Below are 21,356 nucleotides of genomic sequence, written 5' to 3' on the forward strand. Positions count from 1 at the left end.
TCAAGAAAGGATTACAGCTGTAAAATTGGTTTAAATGGTTTGATAACAAGCTTTACGTCACCAGCACATCACAGAGCAGCCAGAATACATTAAGAGTTGTTGCTGGTGGCCTTTAAAAAGATTTATCCACTGAATGAAGACAGCATAGTTAATACTTAGAGATCCAAAGATTCCAGGATACCTAGGAAATCTAAGGAATCCATCCTAAAAATAGGGAAAATATCAAATAACAAAAGTTACTGAATATAGTGCCATGAAAAGACAGCATAGGTAGCTGAAATATGAAAGAGATATGTCACTCACATTTTAGAAACCCTCGTGCTACAGAGGTATGATGGAATATGACTAGGTAACATGAACTGTAAGGATTTAAAAAGCTTATAGAGTACATGAAGAAGTGCTCTAAAAATGTATAGAGAGCTTTAATGAAATATCAAATACATCAAATTGCCATTACCAGAAAAGTTTTTGTAACTTGGCACTGTAAGTTTTAACTAAAGATTCCAGTAAACTGAGGTTACCACAGTGCCAGAAAAATAGCTTTTTATGTTGACCTTTTCAAAAACAGCACACAACTCACACTCTGTACACACTCACCTGTATTGTGTGCTTCTAGTTGTGACAGGGAATTCACAGCTACTTTGCATAATGAACAGTAAAGTAGTTTTTTGGCTTTTTCCTCTTCTGACTCAGAGGCTGTGCTGGGAGCCCCATTAGTGCTGTTGGAGGATGCTGCAGGTGTTACAGGTGCCACTGCTGCCACTCCAGTTTTGGAAAGAAAAGCACCCACTTCTGTACTGGAATGCTGACTTGCACCATTGGATTTCACTTTTCCTTTATCTTCTAAAAGAAGGAAAATAACTATGTCAAAAATATGCTGTGCAATAATTATGCAATCATGCAATAATAATCCTGTGGTTTTAGTGAACCTATCCCAGAAGGGGCGTAATTCATCTAACTCTAGACAGGCCAGCAGCATCCTTGAAACCTTGTTAAAATTCAACCACAGAATGTATGTCATTTGATGGAAGGGCTGACTTTCTTGATTTTAAGGCTACCAGTGAACATAGTGACTTAAGCAAATTCACAGCAGCTGCTGTTGTGCTCCAGGTTTGGCCAGCTGCAAACAACCCGAGGAATCTCCAAGGCAGCCTGGGTTAAATACTGGAGAGTACACAGAAACATGCAAGGCTTTGTACCAGAGATTGCAAAAAGGCTCCTGAAAAGCAATATATTGCCTTTGGAATAGCTCAAATTTCTCAAAGTCACTGGGAGGACACTGAAAGACTCCAGCTCTGTCTTGACACGTGATATCCCTCCTCTGAGCTAGAGGAGTTCAGTACAGTACAACACTATACACAGCTGTTAAATATTTTCAGATTTTTCAAACAATTCCCCCATACATCCAGAGATATGATAGCTCCAATGTGCATTTATCGTATTCCTGTATCACTTCACAACCATGAATCAATAACTCATGTTCCTAGGAGACAGGTAGGCAAGTATTACTTCATTCTGCAGATGGTGATTGCAAGACAGAGAGATTAAATGTCTCAACTGTGCCTGAAGAGGCACTTTGTGCCAGAGCCAATATTCAAATGATCCTTGCCTATGTGATGTCTTACAAGAGCTCATTGAACTCTATTCAGCTGAAGTCCTTGTGACCACGGGCTATAGTGGTATAAGCTCACTAATAATGAACACGGAATGGAAGTGGGAAAAAACAGCACCTCTGGTATGGGCAGCACTGACAAAATGGACTCATGAAATGACTGTCTTAGGCTGCAACCTGTTGTAGTCTGAGCAAACTGCTACATCAGCAGAACGAAAGATCACAAATTTCCAACTTCAGTAAATAACACTGGCACCGGATGACCTGAATTTTTAAGATTTTTTTTTTTTTTATAATATGTGGAAGGGTACTAGAGATCTAATTTTGCTAGAGACCAACCAAGATCAGCCCTGACATCTCAGTGTATCCGAGATTAATGCAGTACCAAGAGCCAGCTCTACATTTAGGATTATTCATAGCTTGATCACTTGCAGCAGAAGCAAAAAGTAGGCACAATTAAAAATGGATGGGGCAAAGCATAGAAAGTGATGATGCAGATGAGCATCTTCCCAAAATTAAGATTTCCTGTTTCATCAGAACAAATTAGAAACTCATATAGCTCCACTTCCATTGTCTTTTTTTTTTCCTTACTCATTGCTTATATTTATATCTAAAAATACCTAATCTCTTGTGAGAAACACCACAAACTTGACATTACTATCACTTCTGCAAGTCCGTATGATGATTGTTTCCTCTACTTCAGAGAAACAAAAATCTGGAAAGGGATGAGAAGAGCATTCCTTACTCGTTTACCCACAGCAATTAATATTTAAATAGTTTTGGTGAGCTGAAGTAATGTCCTTAATCTGTCTTTATGACCACTGCTAGACTCTGCCTTGACTTACACCACATTTTCTCCTCATTAAGCCATGAGGCTTTCAGCATCCTTCAGATTCAAAAGAATACTTTTACGTATTCAGTATCTGCAACAGGAACCAACTTTTATAAGGGAAGTACAACACCTACATAACAGCAAACTATTAAAAACTACTCTGATCCTACATGAAACCTAAAGCACAGTTTTAGAAGTGTTGAACCAATTTAAAAAACAGACATTATTTTGCACACTCCGTCACTGTAAAATATAGGCCCTTGCAATTTATGCATACAGACACTGGACTCAGTAAGTAACATCACTCCAAGCATCTGGCCAAGACTGTGCAACCAAGACTTCTGAAAAAAAAAAATCCCTGCAACAAACACTTGAAAGTGCATAACAACTATGAACAGGCATTTTGATACTCAAACCCACAGATTTTGGCAGTTTTCCCAGAAGTGCATTGAAGTGCATCAATTTTAAATTGTTAAAAACTGGGAGAAAGGAAATTCTAATAACAGGATTGAATATATTTTTAAGTAGCTATAAAAATACTTTGAAATTACACAGTATGAACTATATAAGACATACAAAATGATCAAGTATGAAGTCTACTATTAGTAGATTGAATTTATGATAAAGAGATTCTGGAAGTATTGTCATTGATAAAGTATGACAGAAGAAAGTGATGTTAAATCACCGCTCATAGACTATTTAGTTTTAACATCACTACAGTAATCAGTTACATCTGCAAAACCCTCAAACATAGTGTGACCTGAGAGTATTCATAAAACAGAATTTTGGTAAATCACATCCACTGACATTCTAAATTAAACAATTTCAGTATGGAAAGTTCCCAACCATGGGAATTATCTACTATGGAAACATACTGAACTGCTGCCATTTGTGAGCTCACATTACAGGAAAACAGACTTGTTGTTCTACACAATACTCTGCGAGACTGCAAGTGGCATCACATCCAGAGGTGTGGGGGCCTGATTCCAGAAAAGGAAGGTCCTTAGTATTTTGCCTTTCAGGCCATAAAAGAGTAAGACAGGATTTGGAATAAGAGAATATAGCTCTGGATTTTGCCATCAGGCACTTGTGGAGTATGATCCTAAACAGTGAGGATAAGACCGAGAAGCCACTGATCACTGTCAGTGACAGCTTCCCATTGCCAAAGCTGACAGCTGATTGAAATATTCTCAAGATTTGCAGTGTTTTCACTCTCGATAATACGGAACAATTCTAGAGTATATAATGCATAATCTCCTGTCAAAAAAAAATTCTGGAGAAGTGGAGGGGAATTACCAGCATCCAGCTATGCAAAATGCTGTCAGCATTTCAGCTTTGGAAAAGAACCACAGCTCATGTAATAGCATCACTGGGAGAGCTTCCTGACACCATCAGCTCCTCATCCATGTGACTATAGGCGTACATGGAGAGACACATGCCCCTTTATGAATTGATGTTTCCTTCCACCGTTCTGAGTGCTTAATGCAGAATATCTTCAAAAATCGTTAACAGTGATGTTATTAGGCAGTTTAACTCCTATAGAAGGTACACTAAGTGCATATTTATCTCTGTGCTGGGATCAGAACTGTTTCTTTTTTTCTGCTTTCTAAATCAGAAAATTGCACTTCCCCAGATGGGCTTTGGATAATAGCTTACTGTTTTCAGTCTACAGAATTCAAAACACCATTACCTACGGTTTTGTTTGGGACAGAAAAGCCTACCAAGTATTCAAACGGGTAAAGCACAGGAAATGCAGATCAGATGTAAATACAAAGCAGGAAGAAGTCCATTCTTATTGTACTTATATTAAATTACATCTTCAAGCAGAAATCAGAGGAAAGGCAGTTTATACCTGCACACATACACATGCTTCCAGACTGTGCTCATTGTACAAAATACATGGGGCTGGTTCAACACGGCTGTAGAATCAGAGTATTTTTGCTACTTCTGAAGGCCAGTATTAGTGAGCGAGGGCCCAAACTTGCACCAATTTCCACCTGGGCCAACCCCACTGAGCTCAGCAGAGCTGGGCAGAGGCCAAACCAGCACACGAATGGGCGCATGCTGCTCAACAAACATGCAAGGGGCTATTGAACGTCTAACCCATGCTGCTGCACTGTATTGGACTATGCTTGTTTTCCACACAGAAGGATCATATTTCATCTGTGCTAAATGCCTCTCTTTAAATTAAGTCTCCCTTTTCCTCAGGACTCAAGAGAAGTAAATCAGTGATTCATTTTGAGTTCTTACTGAAGCCTGCATTTATTTTGAAAGAGTGCCCAAGGAAAAAGTAAAGCAGCTAATTAAGTATTGCTTTGGGCTCAATAATATCAATGCTCTTGTTGCCTACTTACATTGTTTCAATTCCACTTTGAAGTTGTTTTCATGTATTTGTGGTTGTTTGCCTCGCATCTGCACCAGCATCACGCTAGAATTCAAGGCTTATTTATCTCATTAGTAGCGCCTCATTTCAGCTTTTTGCATCCAAGTCAGACAATCGCATAGGATAACATCTGACAGGCTCACACCTTACAGGTTCCAGGTCCCTCCCAGTTCATGACCAGCCCAAGTGATGCACCCTCCTCCTTTGTAGATCGTGCTGCTCTCCCTGCTGTTGCTATTGCATAGTTTATGACCCACCTGTTAAAGCTGAAATCCTGCTCCAACTAAGTGTGTGAAGGGGTAAAACCACTGCCATACACCTTTCTTCCCTGTGATACAGCCTGCTTTACCTTTGTGCAGCAGTTTCCTCTCCTGGTTCCAGGCAACAGTGTGTGAATGTTCTGCCCCATGCAGAGACCAACTATTGATGAATGCCATGCATTTTCCTTTTAACATTTAGCAGCTTGATTTACAAGGTATTTTTTAAGAGAGTTCATTGTGTTCATTGTTCATGTCAAGAGTTTATAATATTATAACATATGTATTTGTACAGTATCAATTTGTATCTTAAAATCATCTCTTGTCATACTGAAATGTGCCAGTAGATCTTGCTTTTTACTGTTCAGAAACCACTTCTTGTATAAGAGTGATGATTTCTGTGCACATTCAGAGAAGTTCCAATTTGGACTTTGTGATGAAAATGAAGGTGTTCTTAAAAATGAAAAAGTAACCCAAACTTCAGATTTTAAATTCAGATTTGTAACAAAAATTGAGAGAACAAGATTCTATATTCCATGTATAAACTAAGAAATTCAAATAGCTTTTCTGTAGTATACAGGTTTTCTGCATCACTATTTGTAATTGCTACTTACATCCTACAACATGCTCACCTGCATGGTTTTTGTTACTGAAGATACACAAAATGTGTATTTCCAATAAACTTCTGTTTGACAACAGCTTAAGTAGCAAGTTGTGCATGAAGAAAATAAAGTACAACTTGATCACTTTATGGTTGTCAATGTCATGCTACCAGACAGGAGATGATGCATAGTTAGTTGCAATACCTTTGGTGCTATCAGACGTGTTTGCGGTGCTTTGCATCTCTACCAAAAGAACAACTGTTAAAAATGCAGGCAGTTTGATGAGTCTAACACCTTAAATTAATTTCTGACTACATCATTTGTTACGGTACCTAAAATCAGAAGTAATTTTTTGAGAGGATGTGTTTGTGTTTTATTTATGGGTTTCACAACACTGATCCTTAGTAGCTTTATGCTGTCACTAGAAGTGTGGCACAAATATTGTCTTATAACAGCCCTGAGTTCACTTGTGCTATTATTCTGGGCACTGGTACTGGTCCAAAGTGCTGATTTCTGAGACTAATTAGGACTCTGAGGTAAAGCAGGCGTATCTCCCAAGCCAGCGGAGCTGTATGGAGGGAAACCAATTCTCGAGTTCTGCCTGTAATGTCAATATCTCCGAATATGACAGAGTATTGGGCTGCATTAAACAACCTATGAAGCATTCAGTGATTGCAAAATTGGAAGAGGAAATCAATCATATTGTCAAGCTTGTATAAACATTCTCTCCCTGATCAAGTGTGTACCAAAGGTAAAATCAGTTACATTAATTACAGCCATATATAATACAAGGAACTCTGTTGAAAAGCTCATCACTGTAGTTAAATTGGCACCTATAAAGACAGAGTAAAAATGTATCAATTTAAAAATAAAATTATAACTCAGTTAAAACTTAGTATTTTGGATGCTTGGCACGTATGATAGAAAAAAATAAGAAGTGACACTTAGTTTCTTCCTAGACTGTATTAAATACAGCCATTGGTAATGCTGAAAAGAGTTGATATTACTGGAACCCATTATTTGACCCTGCTGTTCTAAGCTTTCTGCACACACAACAATAAGACAGTCCCCAGACCAAATGATTTGCAGCTTAAGGGCAGAGATCACATCTAAAGACAGACAGATACAAGTGAAAGAGCAATAGGTCATCAACAGAGGTATCACTGTGTGGCAGCCTAACTTCACACAAGCTTTCTTCTGCTTTTCTGTCCATCACAGACACATACATATATATATATTTATATACATATATTAATGTGCACACACACACACACACACACACATACATATGTATATAAATCAGAGGTAACTATAGCAAAAATAAGTTTGGCAGCTGCTGGTAGGATGATTTTCACATACAGAAGGACCAGAAAAGGTGCAAAGCTGCTTGTAGCAGCTAAGGGGTGGTAGGTAAAAGTCAGCATCTTGAAAGCACACTACAGCAAGAACCCAGTCTTATGTAGAACTCTAAAAGTGAAGGACATAAAGAGATTGGAGAGAGAAAATCAGTAGCTTTAACTTGGGGAGAAAAAAGTGAAATAACACAGAAGATCTACTGCTTTCTTCCCTTTGAGAGCCCAGGAGAATCCCTGAAGCACTGGTTCTGAGCATACTCAACTTTAACTCAGCTGCATTTGTTAAAGACGCGGAAAATAATGCCATTGTGAAAATGGAAAATCATGAAAAATATTAGAAAGAAGCAGTTAAAGGAAGAAAGGACTGGACACTAGAAACTGTACCACAGAAATACTGCAACAAAATTCAAAGCCACCCTGAAGGTGGGAAAAGCTTATTTATTCATGTTGTACACGAAGGATAAACAAACTCTAGGATTCACCCTGGGATACAGGTTTGTGCAAAGGAAGACGATCCATATGTCAACACACTAGAAACAATAGTTGCTGTAGTCCTGTTTGACTTGAAATAAGACACAGAGGGAGAAGAAGATCAATGACAGAATTAATAGAAGGACAAGAAGGGCATCCTCAGTACATGGGCAGAAAAACTCTACTGAATGGAAAGGCAGATAATAGCTCCAGTGAAAAAAGCAAGGATCAAACCATTGTTCTTCACAGAAGGTCTTATCATCTGCTGTCTCACACTGTTGTAAAGGAATAAAGCATGCGTTTAAACAATTAATTATCCTTTTTATGAGGAAAAATATGAGCACTATGAGTAATATATGCCATGAAAGCAATAGCAGGAAAGCAATTAAGTCACTAGAGGTCATAACCTTCACAGCATTTGCAGGCATTTTGTCCTGCACCTCACCACTCATTGCTCAAAAAAACCAAACCAAAACAAACCAAAAAACAAAAAACAAACCCACAACAAAGAGCATTAGATTATTTCTTGCCACTCATTAAGAGAGTTAGCTAACTTTGATAAAGGATTTTGAAATCTTTCTGTTTTATCTCCCCATTTGCTGAATAATGAGACTTTAATGGCTGCCAGAGAAAATATCTACTATTTCACCAGTTGTGCAGCCTACTGAGAAATGAGGCAGAAAAACCCGTAGGGCTCTGTTCTAGAAAAATTCCACTGCAAACCTACATGCAAATCAGATGGCACAGTGAATTTGTTAACTCACTGATTACCTTTAGTTCTCGTAAAATGTTCTTCCTTGTACCTGAGGCCCATCTGAAAAATGACTAGGTTTCACATAACAAAAGGTTGTTATAAGAAATAAATCTGTTTGACACATTCTAAAGAAAACCAATTTTGTTTCTATACAAAGATGAGAAACAAATGGAAGCTATAAATATAAAGCTTTTCATTTCAGGCACAAATGTGCACTGAAATAAGCTACAACATATTTTGTCGAGATACTGAAGCTACATCAGGAAATGTCTGGATGTCTCTGCAATATTGAGCGAGGTCTGTAGCTAGACTGATTATTTGATTAACTGCATCACTACTCTCCAACTCGCTGAGCTGAAGTATCATTTTCATTTCAGAAGTATTGCTTGTTTGGCTATGATACAACAGTGATGTTGATACTTAATTTCTTGGATATTTTGTTTCTGAATTGGCCTAGTAAAGACACTTACAAAGGAACTTGTCCCTTTTTAAGGTAACAGAAATATTTGCAACTAATTGGATTAAAAATGCAACATTATCAAGTTTTGGTTTTGAAATTTGAGATGGGCATAATTCTTATGGAAAGAGACTGAGAATAAGAAAATATTCAAAAGCCCATGTGTGTCTGAAAGTGCAAAACCTTGCCTTGCAAAATTTGTTTCTATCTATGTATCTTCTTGAACAGAGGGAAGCCAGTGTTTCAACTACTGGGTGCCTTTGAAATGATTCTACTGTATCACCTACAGTTTTTTGTCAATTCTTTGCATATTTGTGGCTATTTTTCCAGGTATGCTGGTACATACATAAAAAAAACCATAAATCAAAGTAACTATGTAAAAGTTACATCTCAACAAGGAGAGCTCACTTTACAAAAATCCCTCTGTTCAGGAAGTATCCTTAAAGTGAGAACGTCTTGCAGCTTTGCATTCCTGGGTAATGTCGCTCTTTGCCAAGCCAAATTTATTTCAAAATTATTTTAAGCTTTCATCTTTTCTAAGCCATGCCAGTCTGTATTGGCTGGGATGGAAAAATTTAAAACGAACTTGGAAAAGTGTTACACAGTTTGGGCAAAGTTGGAAATACAGTATATGATCTGTTATTGCAAAATGTTACTCTTGTCCATGCTACAATAAATCTTCTAGCTGATAGAACGTACCTTTCTCTGATATCAGACATCTACTGTTCAGTAAATATTTTATATTCCCATTACAAACTGACACGTTTGTTTTACTGGTACAGGAATGTAAGCTTTTCCACAGTCTTTTAACAGTATAAGCATGTTTAGAAAAATAACACTCAAGGATTAGAACAAACTTAGCATATTCTACCTAGGTATCCCTCACATCCTAAAAATGCTTTGGATCATCTCTTTAACTATAAAATTAATGTTATGTTCTCTACCTGTGAACTGAAAATATATTACTAGAAATACATTTCACATGCATTTTGTGCTTAAATACTCTTGAAATTCTACCCACAGCTGCTAAAGTGCTTTGGAATTCAATATAAAATTTATGGGTGTCTAAATAAATGAATCAAGAAGAGCTGACAATCTACATCCAAGTGCTTTCTCACGGGCCTGTGTCTGAACAACTGATTCAGTACTTGCCCGGACAGAACTGCCTCTGAAGCCAACTATGAAACACTCATCTTCATTTTAGTTAAATTACATTTATAATTGTGCATTCTCACTGATTTCAGTGGCAGGTCTGCCTGAGGACTGCGAGTATTCAGTCATGCTTTCAAGATTTATCCAATAAATTGTATATAATTTGCTTATCAGACACAGAAGTATTTTCACTCTCCTTGAAAATAAGGAATAAGGAAATAAAACACAACCTATTGACCATGTAAGCATTTTTATGCTACAGGAAGTGTAGCGTCTTTCTCACACCAATTCAGTAATGCAATGGCTGTATAATTACAGCCAGAAGTGTAATACGGAGGATTTTCAAAAGACCTATTTTACTGTCTTATGTGTCAGCCACAGGCATCTTTGCTCTGGTTTTGATTCTGAATTTCTGAACAACCATTTGGACATTATTTTCTAAATGCTGCTTACACGTTACAAAAATGAAGATAAATATAACTAAAAATAATGTTTACAAAAAAAAAAAAAATCTAGATGTGTGAAAATTGCTACTAGAGTACACTTAGAAATCTTTTCCTTTAACTATTTAAGAATAGTTAGTGAGAAATACAGAAAAAAGCCACTGATGAGACTGTTCCCTCAGTTATGTTTATGTACATGTTTTCCAGAAAAAAATGGTTCTGAAATAGAACATTTATCTGGTTTAGATGCTAAACCAAAATATCCTGAAGTGACAGCCTTGAGTCCAACATATTAGTTTATATTTGGAAACTAAAGTCACTGAAAGACCTTTCATTCTCAGATTTTAGAGACAACAAAACCTCCTACTCTGGCAAACCAGACCCAGATAAAATCCACTCCTAACTGCATGAGTAATCACCAGCATTCTACTATTTATTCCCTGATTACATGAGGGAACTCCGTGTCTGGCATCAGAAGCATGGCCTTAATTCTTCAGCAATATATTTCTTTAATAAGGAAATATTAAGTACAAATAAAGCTACTCCCTCCCAGGTGTGTTTAAAAAAAAAAAAAAAAAAAAAAATTCACAACCAGGAGCTGTCTTTATTTGGAGTTTTCCTTCCTAACAAATTTAAAGGCCTAATTTCAGTCCATCTCTGATTAAGAGAACTTCCCCTGATTTGAATTCCTTTGTCATCCAAGAACAAACCTTGTGCTTGGTTCAAAAATGAAACGTTTCCTAAGCAAACAGTAGTCATTTACCAACAGAACAATCCCATCTTGAGGAAATCAAAATGGATGTATCATTTATTTCCTTGGGAAATTTTACAAAATCCCAATCTATAACTCTCATCTTTACAGACGCCACAGGAACATCATTCTTCCTAGCAGAACATAGCAAAGGAGATGAGTGACATTGGTGTTTCAGTCCTACACCTGCTTTTTACTAACTGCTACTTTTTAGTCTCACTTTTCTCCTTCTTCCACTTTCTCACCTGACGACTCAAGATGTCTTGTAATATGTTGCAAAAACATCCATTACAAAGAATGATGTCACACAAAATAGTTGAGGTCATTGTGTCATCTCTATGGCATTATGTTCTCTGTGGAAATATACAAATTTGTTCTATCATAAGCTAGTAAGTTGTGACGTTCTATATTCATTTATCATTGCATTACCATTCAAAATAATCTTTGGATATTCATCAGGCATCATTAACAGAAACAAACAAGAAAAACAGATGCCTGATGTAAGAAGAAAAGAGCTGCTGAGGGATTCAGTATATATAAATGAATTCCTTAAGCGACTGTAGATATATTACTAAAAAAACAGTAGCCAAGAGTCTGTGCCTCAAAGTCCAGATGCATTAGCATAATCAGTCTCATTTAGCCTAATGTCTGTCTTTTTCTCTACCCACAGTAAGGAAAACATGTATGATTTTAAGAATGCCAATTAGGAAACTATTCAACAAAGTTCCAATTTTTATAACTGGAAGAAGTAATAACAGTACATTGCATTATTGATAAAGGACACGTGAATGTTCTAGTACACATCCAAGTACTCCAAAAAAGTCTTATTTAATCTTACAATGTATTTTTTAATGCAGAACTTCTGCTTTTACATTATGGCAGGAGAAAAGGCTGATGGTTTCCACAAAGCGATCTCCAGCTTACGCATCCTGATTGATATAATGGCTGAAGAAAGAAAAAATTGACTTCTTTCAATTTGAACAGGCATTGCAACAACTCATCAGTTGTGTCAGTCACAGAGCTTATTTTTTCTGTTAATGGCACCTGTAGTCATTTTCAGTTGAGGTGGGGATTTAGATCTGGGTGAGTTAACATTATGACAGGCTGAGTGAAGAAAGACCTGGAGTCCTCCAGGAGCTCTCAGGAGTTAATCAACATCAAATTGCAGAATGACTACTTAAAGCACACAGAAAAGTTAAGAATTTGAGCATTGGCAGGAAGAATTTTAAAATATGCAACTCAAGCAACATGACTAAGGGGGTGTCCTGATGGTGGACTTGTAAAATATGAACTAAAGCCTCCCTTGGGACATTACACCTCATTTGCAGCTGATGAATAAACAGCACTGGTAATTGGGACACTGGGGAAATCCAATCCATTGTAATATGCCTGAGTAAATGCGATTTAATATGTTGCACTCTACTACTAGGAATAAAAGGGAAAAAAAATCAGTTTCATTGTCAAAACTCCCACAGAGAAGCCCTCAATGAATTATAAACCTTAGACAAGCCCTCAAGGTCAACTGTTCTAATAAAGCTTGGAGCTGCCAGTCCTATCTAATATAAGCCAACTTATTACTATATGTCTACAAGACAAAGTAGCACTTCTGTTGATCAACAGATCTAGGCTGTTTTCAAAACTTAAGCTAACTCACCGAGCAACTCCAGCAGGCTGAAATAACTAGGGTAATTCCTAAGAGCCCTAGCTGGATCAAACAGCAGCATTCCAGTTACACGACATCACTGCTGTCCTCACCATACACTGCACATCAGCACAGGACTGCTCATGCTTTGTCACAGCACCACAAACTTGACACTGAGCTGCTCTGAGATGCATTTACAGAACAAAGTTACAGTGAGAGAAGCCAGAATTTGAAACAGGTCCAGAATTCAGCCTGGTTGCATGCCTAATACTGCAGATATACAAGCTGAACAAAAAGGATTTTTCAAAGACCATCCAAAGGAATCAATTGTAACACAACCCAGGTAGCAGAGCCTGAAGATCTTACTTGAATGAGAACTGAACTTGAAATGTGCATCTATATCATTTCAAAAACAGCTCTCACTGACGCATGGGAAAGAGATTATATCTAGAATGGCTGAAAGACAGAAAAAGGTCTTATTTTTCTATCCTGGTTTTGACTTTTGAGAAGGTTAAAACAGTTGTATTTATTTTCTGAGTTTTATATCAAAGCAAAATGCAAAGGAAGTAATAATGCATCATCTGTCTGCTTCACTTTGAAAAATTTATTTTGATTTAGAAGTATGATCAAAGACTTTGTATTTGTTTGATAAGTAAATAGTGACACTTCAGTCCATTTATTACCATATATATTCCTGACGGATGTTTCACTGTAAGCATATCTGCTCACAGCAGATGATGCTACGCTGGGATCATGAACCCCAGCTCCTGCTACATCCTCAGAGCCACATTTAAAATGTACTCAGCATATTCTAAACTCTGCTACGTATTTGTTGCTGCCTGTGCCCTTTTCTAAAGCTGTGCATTCTGGAAATACATATACATGCATATATAAATTTCATGTGTCTGTGTACAACACAGTAATACAATAAATATCTTTCAGTCTAAAGGACTTCACTAATCACTTAATGGGGTCTTCCTCATACATGCACACTTCTGTGTGAAGCCATCCTGAAATCCTGGGGTTCCACAGGGAAGAAAGGTAATATTTGCCCAACATGAAAGAGCAGCCCCCAGTCCTATTAATGCTGCTGCCTTGTAACTATACTTCAAAGCACCAACAAAAACGTTGGCAATGTCACAAGCAGTACAGTCCAAACCATAAACATACACACTTACCTGAGGATGCAGTAAACTCAGCATCAGTGTACTACAGCTTTGTCATTACATGGTTGCTGATGATCAATTTACAATAGTTATTTAAATCATGTTGTGCTGTTAAGAGCAGCAGAGACCACCACCCTCATACAAATGGGCATCATACTCAGACCAGGTTCCAAAGTACACCCAGCTGAGACAAGTTCTATCTGCAGGAACCCACATCCTCCTCAGAACCCCTCAAAACACCTTAAAAATTAATTTAACTGCTGTAGCTCTACCACCAGCCACACTTCCCACATTGAAAGGAACAGCTGATAGATTCATCACACAAACTGAGCTAATAGTGAAGTTATTTTTCTGGATCTACTACTTCTGAAAAATAGCATGACATCCAAAACAGTTGTGTCTGACCCACAAAAGATGTGGCTTTGCAGCAAACTTGACATTTCAGCTCAACATATAGCAACTGTTCTGTCTAGAGAGCTCCAGGGCAGACATCGACATGTCACTCAAAATGACAGCACATCAGAAAAGCTGTGAGTCATGCCTGTTGTGTCCTTTTATTAGCAGACGTACATAACATAATAGTAAACTGAGCTTGTCAATGCACTATGCTACTCCCTACCCATTCTTCATAAATACCAGCACAAGTGCAACACGTAACAAAGGAACACAAACTTAAAACTCTCTTCCCTTTTTAGTTTCTCATCCTGTCCTTCCATACTCAAGGAAAGGACACCAAGAATGATTTTTTTTAATTTTTTTTTAGGAATACTTCTCTGGAACCTAACAACCCTTACAGTGGTTAACCAACAGTTTCAGCAGTGATGGGATATAGTTCCTTCAAGCATTCTGCCCTTCCCCAGGCTGGAAGACAGCATTATACTGAACGGCCACTATGATTTATTTTGAATGTAGAAACACTTGCAGTTGTATAATCCAACACATGACAATCTGCTTGATTTTTGTCAAGTAATTAATATCATTTAACAACATAATGTCAAAACTGGGAAAATACTGCAATAACAGGAACAGGTTTCCCTTATTGTTGGCTAGATTATTTTAACTCCTCTCAAAAAGTGAACACAAAGATATGAAAGACTTTATATACATTCCACAGAGAAGAAAATTAAGTCAGGGACAGACCTTGCAGTCTGGCCTAAGAGACACGTAAGACAGCGCTAGACTTACAGAAAATGTTTGGAAAGGAAGACAAGGGGGTTGGTAACAAGGATGCAAATTGTGCTACTTGACACAAGTAGGGCAGCACAGTGCACAGCTATGTGCTCACAGCATGTATTGCAACATGGTAATTCCTCTGAAGTTTTAATGGAAATCTTCCTAAAGAGTTGCCTGAGATTTTACAGTTTACACCTGGAATAGTAAACTGTTCTAACTGAAGCTATTTATAGTGGTACAGACAGTAAAATATTTAACAAATATTTTAAATCACTTCCCATTAGATAATGCACATTTTATTTAAAGCAGACAGTAGCTTGCTACTGCTTTACAGTAACTTGGCTTGTTTCCTTGGACATATTACTGGATTCATGTTAACTTACTCAAATCTAAAGTGTGATTTTCTAGGTGAATCATCCCAAAATTTGGCACCCATCAGCATTGCTAAGGACCCAAAGACGGTTTTGCTGGTCAAAACAAGGAAACAAATAGCCATGTTATGGAAATTTGGGTGTTTTTCCCCCCATTTCTTTAGTTTTGATAGAGAACTATTTCTGCCGATTATTCTATAGAATCTGAGTCACATTCAGCTCTGTCAAAGATAAATGGATAAGTGGCTATCAAAGCAGCAGCAAGCTTATCACACACAACCAGCTGATCAGACCAACAGTTGGTTAACCCACATTAGGTGTTCTCTCCTGGATGACTAGTGCAATATTTCAGACTCTCAGCCAGTTCAGGAAATCTCTTATTTCACCTGGTAACACAACACTGACAGAGCTGAAAGTGGCTCAAACAACTGCACTGCAATTAGTGTTACTGATCTTCCTCAGATTACTGACATGAGGGGAAAAAAAAAAAAAAAAAGATGTTAAAACACTAACAAGCTGTGGAAATCAGGAAATAGCTGTGTCATGAGGCTTCACTACCTTTCTGTGGGTGTGTTTCTTACAGGAGCAGTATTATTTTATTCAGAAGGGAAAATTTTTTTAGAGAAATTTCTTGTGCCTCAGCTAAATACACACATCTCAGACTTGACACCCACCCACATCCATTACTACTGCCACATGAATAACAGTTTATATGAGTAAATTTGCTAAGAGAACATTAACTCACCAATGTCAGCATTCAGATGGGGGGGGATGGGGGGGGGGGGAAGCCTTCATAACATCAAAACTAACCAATTCCACACAAGGAAATATAACAAACAGTTTGGAAAAGACAAGATATGGATCAGCATCATGCAATAAGATTCTTTCATATACACATCTACAAAAGGAGAAAAAGAATGGATAGAACAAAAAGCTTTAATTGACCTGATTTGTCAGAGATGTTGGTTGTGACTGGCGTGGAGCAGCTTGGGTTAGCCTTTGCGCTGTCCTTGGAAGACCCAACTTTTGGTTTATTTTTCGTTGCCTCTAGTGCTTTCACCTTCTTGGCATGCTTACTTCCTTTGTAGTGGGCCTCGGCCTGGCTCTACAAAGGAGAACAAATCAGGCTCACTTTTATCTGTACTTTTGTATAACACAATGGATGATAAGGCAGAAAAGTGACACTTTCAATAGTAGGCACCATACTGTTCCAGCTGAAAAATCATAGTAGCTTTATAGTAACAGTTCTCCTATATGTAATTTCTCATATGTTCATACAACAGGATTTTAATGAACAGCACATGCTTTTGTGAACTTGGAAAAAAAGGCATCAGGATTAGATACAGCTCTGCTACTTCTAATCTAATTCTTTGCTTCCATGCTGCTTAAAGATTTAAAGAGCTATACAAATGTAAACATGCCCAGTTGAGGAAGATGCTACTCAATTTTTATGAACTGTTCCCTAGTCTTTATTGCTTGTAGTTAGAAACATGTATCACCCTGTAACATGATTAAAAAATCCATTTCTTTCTGTTTGATCTAGCAAAGAAGTCCAAGTATTTCCATTGTTACACTAACTCCAATTGAAACAAGCATTAACAGCATTATAAATTCACTATTAGATCAAGCAGAAAGGGATAAAAACAAGAAACACCATACCTATAAGCTTCAATAGCTTCAAACACAGGAATTGAAAATATTTATCAGTCTTGATTGTTCTACAAATTGCCTCACGCATATGTGTGTGTGTATATATATATATTTATGTTCCACACCCCCCACCCCCCCAAGACTAAGCAAAGGTGAACACAATGGACAGGAAGTAGAGAAGCTCTTTTTCCTTCTTTTCCTGCATTGAAGCACTGAATGTACGTACTCTTGGTCTGCCCAGATAGAACCACAGAAATAGATACCAAGATGCAATGTTTACCTCACCTTTGTCCTAAAACTATCTACAGAGACTAGCTTAGTATTTTTGAAATTGCACCACTAAAGACACATAAACAAATGCTTGTTCACTGATTTTAAGACCCCATTATTCTTCCTGACAGTCTATAACTACCTTGACAAGTCAGGCCACTTCATTAGCTGCAAAGTCTAGACATTACAAACTTAATCCAACCCAAGTGTCTGACATTTCCACCAATGTCCTTCAATGCATTTCTGGACACAGTTTCATACAAAACACAATCTATTTGCATAACATTTTCCGTCATGCTATTCAGCATTGCATTTTTCCCATTTTCAAACATTATGTTTTTTTCTTAATGATTTGAGAGGTAGTACTAGGTGCCTCTATTGAAGGTTACATATTAACTATACAAGTTAATATTGTAGTACATTTCAAAGTAAAATGCTTGGAGAAAGCATGCTTCATGTAGCAAGATGACCACACCTTGGCACCTGGCATATAACAACATCAGTGCAAGGAAACTTTTGCTAGATCATGCAAAAAACACTTTTTATGTTATTTAGCTCATTGTGTTAAATGAAACAAATTACATGCTTTAAAAAAGCAATTATGGGATCCAAACATCTCAGATGTTAGAAAGAGTGCTGCCATAACGAGGAAATTGTCATAAGATCAGTAGAAATAGGCATTGCAGTACAATCACCGTGGGACAGCACATAATAAACATTTTACTGTATGGAAGAGCATAAGTGAGCAGTAGAAACAGCTGGACTAGACAACAGAATAGACAGTTTGGTGGAACCTTCACAAAAACTATATGTACCTTAAAACTGGTGGAGAACTGCAGTTAAAACAGAGGATGAAGTTCTTACACACTGAAGCTTTGTGATTATACACCTTGTGAAACAGTGCTTTCTACCTCAAAAGGACAGCGTGTATAGTGACATGTTGTGACTATATATTTTTAAAACAGATTGCAGTAAGCAAGCATTCAGTAAGAAAAGCTCCTAGATAAACTTCACTTTGAATTCCTTTGAAATTGAGACTAGTTTCAATGTTCATTATAAAAACAGTAGAGGCTCTATTCATCACTTGCTATTAAGTTATATGATGATTTCAAAATCTTTGGAATTTAAGACATGATACAAACGCAATTTAAGGATTATAAAGAAAAGCTACACAGCTAAACCACTACTACTACATGCACTACTTAAAGGGACACTTGTCAACTTCTGGGTTGGAGCTCCTCAGCTCTGAGCAAGTAGAGGAGTGCAGATTGTTTGCACCCTGTTAGTGCGATGCATCTTAAGTAAGAACAGGAGCAAAGTGCCATCACCCTGCCTCTCTCCACTTTTGCCAAGCTTTGTCCATTTCTCTGCACTTTGCTGTTGCTACATGATGAGCTAGAAGGAGCATCAAGCGTAAAAAAAAGTTAAATCAACTATTCACAGGCTTGTACATATGTACAGAAGTCAAAGCTCAAAATTAAGGGGTGTGTATACCCTTTCCATTATGATACTTTCAATTTCCAATAAAAGCAAGGACAAAGGTATCCACTGGAGCACTCTAAAGTTGATGACAAGTTGATGATGTCCCTTTAAATAACTGAACTTTGCTCCATGTGCACTGTGCTGTTGGTAGGACCATGTACTGTCTGGGGCCAAAGCTACGACACAGGAGACATAGGTGCACTCAAGAGAAAGGCTTAGTCAGTCAAATCCTTGATAATAAGCCTTTCTACTGATATTTGCAATAATAGTGTCAGCAATATCAGTCAGAACCTACGATAGTCTTTGATTCCCTTCATTCAATCCTCACATAGTGTACATGAGACCTGTTGAAAACAAACAAGCCCAAGCAGAATTAAAATTAAGACTTCCATAAACACAAAACAAAGCCCCCTGGATTGTGCCACATGGCCTCACCTTTTATTTAAATTGCATAATTACTATCTTTGCACTAACAAATCCATGGTTGTACATTATATGGCCCAAAAGTGCTGTGGTGACCACTTAAGCACAGTGTCCAAAAATGTCAGTCTTCCTCAGGCTGCTCGAACCAGCCTTTCTTTTTTGAGTGGTGGGCAGAAAAACTACATTTTGTAAAATTTTTCAAGCATATTCTATTAATTTTTACACTGAATTTGTCTAGCCTCAGCTTCTAGCCCCTGGCTTTCATTAAACCTTTGGTTCTCAGGCTCTTTCAACACATGTTCTGTGCATGACAATATAAAAACTCTTTTCAAACATAAAGTCAGAGGAGCATCCCTCGGGGTGCTGAAGTAATGTTTTCAAAGGTATCTGCAAATCGGAGCTTGCTTATTACCCACTATGAAATAAATCATTTGATTCCATTGCTTTTGGTAACAAAAATGTGGAAACAACATGGAATAGAATTTCCTCTGATTCTTACAAAAAATGATTACTTTCTATAATTTCCTGGAATAATGGTAAATGAAAGAAAAGGGCATCCATGGCAATCTGAAATTAGAAAGTGTGTTATGATTATTCCCGGTACCAATTATTCTGATTATTAATGTCCCGGGCATAACTAACCCTACTTTTATAAGATATTTGCACCACATTATATGCAAGCCTATTTTCTCCAACTCCCATTAAAAACCTGTTTCTGGCACAATACAGCAATACATTACAAGTTATGGGCTTCTGTAATATGTGTGACTGAAATATTAAACATATCTTTGGAAAAAGCCACAACACGATTTCTTTCATTTTTTTCAGCTTAAAAAAGAAACTGAATGTTCATTTCCATTTGCTCTGACAATCCAGAAGTTATGCACGCAGAAGGTTTAAAAGACACGTTACATAAAAGGGAACTTACCAGTTTTAACATAAACTCCAGTAAAATAACAAATAAAATTAAAAATGAGAAAAGAAAACAAGAGCTCTAAAAGCCAAAATAAATAGCCTTAAGTGATGTCACAATACTCAGACTCATGATGCCTTTTAGTTGCACAGTGATTTATTCCAGTGTATATTTACAGTAGAATAGACCAAAGAAGTGAAATAATTTTGTTGATGTCATTGTGTCGCAATTCAATAGTACTGTCATAATTAATGCTTTATTTCAAACAAATTGTTACATTTATTTCTTATATTCTAAAAACTAAACATCTCATAAACTAAAATTTTAAACTCTCATTACTATGATTGTTGTTTAACCAAACGCTTTCCAAGTTGCTGAGAAGCTAGCTGTGGTATCCCTGTTCATTGTAGAGCAGTTGGCTTACATAAACTTCAGAGGTCCCTTTCAACTCTAAGGAAACTATGATTCTGGGATATTATGACATTTTTAGCAAACTTAGAATGCTGTAAGATTAATGACTTGGTTGAAGCCTTTCCTCTCTTAAACACATTTTCCATTGAGACACACAATGTTAGATTTTATTAAAAAACTAAAATTTGTTGTGAATTTCTGCTTTTGATTATCAACTAAGTCTTAAAGCTAAGCATCAGCATGTTTGTCTGTAAGTCTACGTGCAATACAAAGCCATAATGCACTGCCTTATATATGAGATTCCATCTAACAAAACATCAGCAATGCAAATCTTCATCTTTACATGTAAGCATGCTTTCTTGGAACGTGAGAATATGATTACCATATAATGCCATCAGTAGCTTTGCTAAAAGTTACATATATATATGTTTACAGATATATACAGAGAGAAAGCAAACTAGGAAACATGCAGATCATACAGTCATTGATTGCCATATTATCTTCAAGAAACCTTTAAAATTCAGTTACAGCTACAGTACAAAAAAATGACAGAAATTGCCCCTGTCAGGAGCAGGGAGTGACAGAATATTTGAAATCAGCACTATTCATTTTGACAGTTCATAACTGACTCAGTTTGAGAATCTATCTGGGGTACGAATGGCTAATTAACTGAATTTATTACAGCGTAGAGAAGAAATATGAGCCTATCAGATCTCTTCAGTGACAACATGATGCACCTGTGCTGAATAATTTTAACTGTAGTCTGATATTAAGTGCAGATGCAAC

General features: G+C 37.1%; 1 protein-coding gene across 13 annotated transcripts in view; it reads right to left on the reverse strand.

The window, feature by feature from the left end:
* Positions 1-21,356, reverse strand: part of ZNF385B (zinc finger protein 385B) — a 153,287-nt gene that overhangs the window by 5,085 nt on the left and 126,846 nt on the right. For all 13 annotated transcript variants that reach the window (XM_048953867.1, XM_048953868.1, XM_048953866.1 and 10 more), the window contains 2 exons: positions 16,367-16,526; positions 598-843 (listed from right to left, as the gene is read on the reverse strand). In XM_048953867.1, the coding sequence (XP_048809824.1) occupies positions 598-843; positions 16,367-16,526 (406 nt within the window). The remainder of the gene's footprint in view (positions 1-597; positions 844-16,366; positions 16,527-21,356) is intronic.

The sequence above is a fragment of the Lagopus muta genome, chromosome 8 (genome assembly GCF_023343835.1).
Source record: "Lagopus muta isolate bLagMut1 chromosome 8, bLagMut1 primary, whole genome shotgun sequence".
Classification (NCBI taxonomy): domain Eukaryota; kingdom Metazoa; phylum Chordata; class Aves; order Galliformes; family Phasianidae; genus Lagopus; species Lagopus muta.